General features: G+C 37.7%; 1 protein-coding gene across 1 annotated transcript in view; it reads left to right on the forward strand.

Annotated features, from left to right (window-relative positions):
- Positions 1-8: 8 nt before the first annotated feature.
- LOC105556001 overlaps positions 9-4,654 on the forward strand; it is a gene marked incomplete at its 3' end in the record, with an annotated part of 7,780 nt that continues 3,134 nt past the window's right edge. Inside the window, exons 1-7 of the mRNA XM_012003057.1 lie at positions 9-2,128; positions 2,318-2,445; positions 2,544-2,648; positions 2,722-2,991; positions 3,074-3,228; positions 3,843-4,099; positions 4,296-4,480. Of these exons, the coding sequence (XP_011858447.1) occupies positions 2,050-2,128; positions 2,318-2,445; positions 2,544-2,648; positions 2,722-2,991; positions 3,074-3,228; positions 3,843-4,099; positions 4,296-4,480 (1,179 nt within the window). The remainder of the gene's footprint in view (positions 2,129-2,317; positions 2,446-2,543; positions 2,649-2,721; positions 2,992-3,073; positions 3,229-3,842; positions 4,100-4,295; positions 4,481-4,654) is intronic.

A 4,654-nucleotide genomic window follows, 5' to 3' on the forward strand; every position in this document is an offset into this window, starting at 1 on the left:
TGCACTGAAAAAAAGTTTTTTTTATTTGGTACTAAAATATTTGGTAGAGATAATTCGATTGGCATTACTATATTTTTTACTTGTGCTAAATGAATGTATTATTGAGAGAACAAAATACATAAATGTATCGAGATTGGCGTAACCAAATTATTTGTTTGGTTTCATTTGGTTTTCCTAATACAAAGGCTTGACTAATCCGCGGCTTGTGAAGAGCTCGAGGCTCCCCTCACTCTTCCAATCGACTCGGCAGGCCGCGCCGCGTCTCACAAACCATTCGTGAGTTTTTTTCTGACGCCTGTTCTTAAAGTCAGATTATTGCTAACGAAAAAAGCAATGGATATCTGGATGGAATTGACCTTCTGGAGACTCAACTCCAGTGGTGGGGGTAGGTCAAAATATGGTCGCATTTCATGGGCACTGTTCGCGATATGGTCGACGGCCAATTCATGAACTACGCGTGTGTCAAAGTTCGTTTACGTTGTTTGTTGTGAGCCGTTGTGTCAAAGAAGTGAAATCATGTCTAAGGTGTGTTGTATTATGAATTGTGGGAGTAAATGTTTCAATTTCGGTCCGAATAAAAGTATGTTGCACCAGAGAGAAACCTGAGAGCTGCTACGCCATAGGGTTTACTGAGACCGATTTTCGCCATCAAAAGTGGATGTAAGAACTACGGAGACACATCTACTTATCGACACGGTCGATAAATATCACTTTTTGGTGTGTGTCCGTGCTAAATTCACTTTTCGATATTGTATCAATATCGATAAGTAGATGTGTCTCCGTAGTTCTTACATCCACTTTTGATGGTGAAAATCGGTCCCAAGTAAACCCTACGGCGTGGCCGCTCTCAGGCTTCTCTGTTGCACGACGCTTCGAAGTCCAGCACGTGTAGTTCATGAATTGGCCGTTCGACCATATTGCGAACAGCGCCCATGAAATGCGACCATATTTTAGCCTACCCCTACCACTAATTTAAGCAGACTGCAGAAGTCGTGTCTCCTGTCTTTAGTCTTCTTGGTTACGTCGTATGGAGGAGGTGAGGTTATCTGTGGACAGGCCTGTCCTAATAGAACATTGGTATGTTTTAACGAAACTATTCCCAGTGAGAAATGATTCGTCGATCGACGTCGAAACGACGTCGAATCGACATCGACACCGTCGAATTGACGTCGATCGACGAATCATTTCTCACTGGGTTTGTTACTCATATCTAAAAAGTGCATTTCTGTTGCTCATATTCCGCAGCGCGTTAACGTTTGCACAACTTGTGCGTGCGTTGCGCATATATACCGTAGGGCGTAGATGCTCGTTGTTGCGTGCACACAGTGTGCACACACTGCAGTTGTATACGCGTGCAAGCGTATGTCCCGTGCGGCCCGTGCGGCCGTGCCTCACCTCACGGTAGAACATTTGGGCTGAGTTCGGGGAGATGCTATTTAGCACTATGAGCGTGCTCTGTCCTTGTTACTTGCAAAGTTGAACAAGGACAGAGTACGCTCATAGCGCTAAATTTCGTCTCCCCGAACACAGCCGAAATGTTCTGCCGTGAGGTGAGGCACGGGACATACGCTTGCACGCGTTAACGCGCTGCGGAATATGAGCCTTGAACGAGCCCGAAGTATAGTATCGTATACGCATGCCCGATATTCGGCAGCGATAAGCCTCGTCTACACGACAAGGCGTAAGGCACGGGCGCAAGAGCTTAGGCGCAGGCGTTAGAAATAAAATTAGTTTATTTCGCTTGCGCCGCTGCGCCACGACCCTAACCTACGATCGGGAAAAATCCTCTTGCGCCTGTGCCCGCGCTCTTGCGCCGCGCCTTACGTCTTACGCCTTGTGTAGACGAGCCTATATACGACGTGCAAGCGGTCTCAGGTCTGAGCACGTTGATGCATGTCGCGTGTGTTGTGTTCTGTTATATAAAGAAAATAATACAGTCGATGTATCGTTCTATACTGTACAGCATATCGTATCACGTACTTAGTGAGCCGTGTAGTTTTCCTGTAAAAATTGTCCTGCCACTCCTATCTCGTGAACTGTGATATCGATATGATGAGTGACGATGAAGAATTTATACGGACAAGACTGAATGAATGGAAACTGTCGAAATGGTACGATCGATTTATTGGTAAGTTTATTGTACTCTTATTAAGGTTATATTCCGTACGAATTTGTGTTATACTGCGAGATATATTTTATGTTAAAGAAATATATAATATATATATAAATATATAAATATTTAAATATATATATTATAATACATATATGAATATATGGTATATTATATATATATTATATGAATGTGTTTATATATTAGAGGAAGAAATTGATAAGGAGTACTTTCTAAATATAAGCGAGGTTGAAGTATCACGAATAATACCTACGATTGGAGGGACTCACTGTTTTCTTGAAAAGAGGAAATTGTGGATGGACAGTATAAAACATGTAAGAATAAGGTTTTTATTATCCGTAGAATTTAAATAGAAAGTAAAAATATAAAATAATTGAACAATCTGCTTGCAAGTATTACTTTCTTTTTGTAGAAGAAATGTTATGAAGTACCAGATAATAAAGAAAATAAAGAAAAAAGCCTTACACCAAAAGAAACAAAGGTTTCCAAATTATCTAGCAACGATACACTAATTTCTGTATGTTATAGTTTTTTAATAATATGACTTTCTTGTTAAAAATAAAGATGTAATATATATTATTTCTTGACAGACGTATTTTAACAAAGGTTCTCTAAGCGATGAAACATCTATAGTTATCAATGATGATATTTGTTTTGAAAATGATTCTCGTAATACTACAAATGTATTAGATGTACTGGATGCATCAACTATCGAAGAAGAGAATACTAACCCTATATTAATAAAATCCGACGCTATTGAAAGGAAAAAATCGAAGAAACCCGATAAAACTAACAATCAAAGCGAACAAAATGAAAATGTGTGCATTTGCCCAAGTCATTCTGCAACAATTCATAATACGGTAATATTTTTATGTTCATAATTATAAACAAACTAACGTACGCATACATGTATATTTGTATTATATTTGATTATTTTTATAGGATCTGAAAAGACTGTTAACAAATTTTGTAGATGGACAAATTATTATACATTTTTATGAAAAGCATAACATACTTGATGAAGCCAAACGTAGGAAACTGACTGAACTTCTTGTTACTCATTTTATGTATCACAAATCTGAGGAAACCACAGAAATGTAAACACTAAATATTTTTTATTCTACAAAGTGTCTCTGTAAAATAAAAATCAAGTCACTGACCAACCGAAAAGGGAGAGTAGAGAGGAGGAAAATAAAGAAAAGTATCATACCATTTTGCAAAAAACGCGATATTGAATAACTAATTAAAACGTCTCAGCACACAGGAAGTAGCACATAGGCTGGATTCTATAGGCACGTATAAAAAAAATGATTACTTCCAACTTATAAGGACAATAACTGTTTTAGAATCTCCTAGCAACTGTGAGCATTGACTAACAGCGAGAGGCTTAGTCGCTAGCCGCTCGCTTACCACGCCTATCGCTGTCAGTTGATGTTCACCGTTGCTAGGAGATTCTAAAATAGTCATTATTTTTATAAGTTGCAAGCAATCCTTTTATACGTACGTACAGAGTCCGGCCTGTCGCTTCCTATACGCTTATTCACTCAGACGTTTTAATTAATTTTTCAATAACTATTATATATTTTGCGAAATGGTATGACATTTTTTTATTTTGACCCTCTCTACTCTTTCTCTTCGGTTGGTCAGTGACTTGTCGGAGACTCTGTATACTCATTACATGTATTACATTAATATGTTCGAATGTTCCTAGAGTTCGCTTGGTAAATGGTGATTTTGATATTTTATCGCAAAAGATCCACGAATTGTTCCCAAACGAACGTCAAGCATTTTATTATGTTCCACCAAAATCTGAAGGACCTTCCCAAAGAGTATCAAAAGGAAAATTACCAGACTATTACCGAAATAAACTAGATGAGTGCCGTAAACTTGGACTTGTACAGAAGAAACGAAAAAGAAATGATATCGATATTGATGGTTCTGATTCTGAATCAAGCGTTAGTCCTGCAAGTAATGACGATAAAAAATAATTTTTTAAAATTATACTAAAAATTACAGTTTTGTGATATAGTATAAATTTAATTGATTTTACGTTAATTTTTTGTAAAACATTTTTTCTATAAATATCGCGCGCGCGCGCGCGCGCGCACACACACACACACACACACACACACATATTGATATACATTTATACATGTTATGACAGCAAAGCGTGCTTGCAACACACATTTGCAATGGCTGCAGTACAACACAGCACCTTGGACGTCTGTAGTAGAACATTGGGACAAATCTCGTAAACTGAGATATATTTTAATAGAAAAACATAAAGGAAACATTTCTGACATTTTCAATGAATATGCAGTACTCAAACAAGAACTAGGTTACACACTTGTAAGCGATGTTAAATTAATTTTTATTATACAGTAATACCTCGACTTACGTCATTTCTCGTTTTTTTTAAATAAAAATCCTTAGCCGTCTTATTCGTTTTCTCGAATCTCGACCTTCCAACTAACGGCACAGGAAATTATTCGTGTTAAATTTCGACTCGTTACGAGTTACGAG

This window comes from Vollenhovia emeryi, unplaced genomic scaffold (genome assembly GCF_000949405.1).
Source record: "Vollenhovia emeryi isolate VEMERY1.0 unplaced genomic scaffold, V.emery_V1.0 DF940454.1, whole genome shotgun sequence".
Taxonomy (NCBI): Eukaryota; Metazoa; Arthropoda; class Insecta; order Hymenoptera; family Formicidae; genus Vollenhovia; species Vollenhovia emeryi.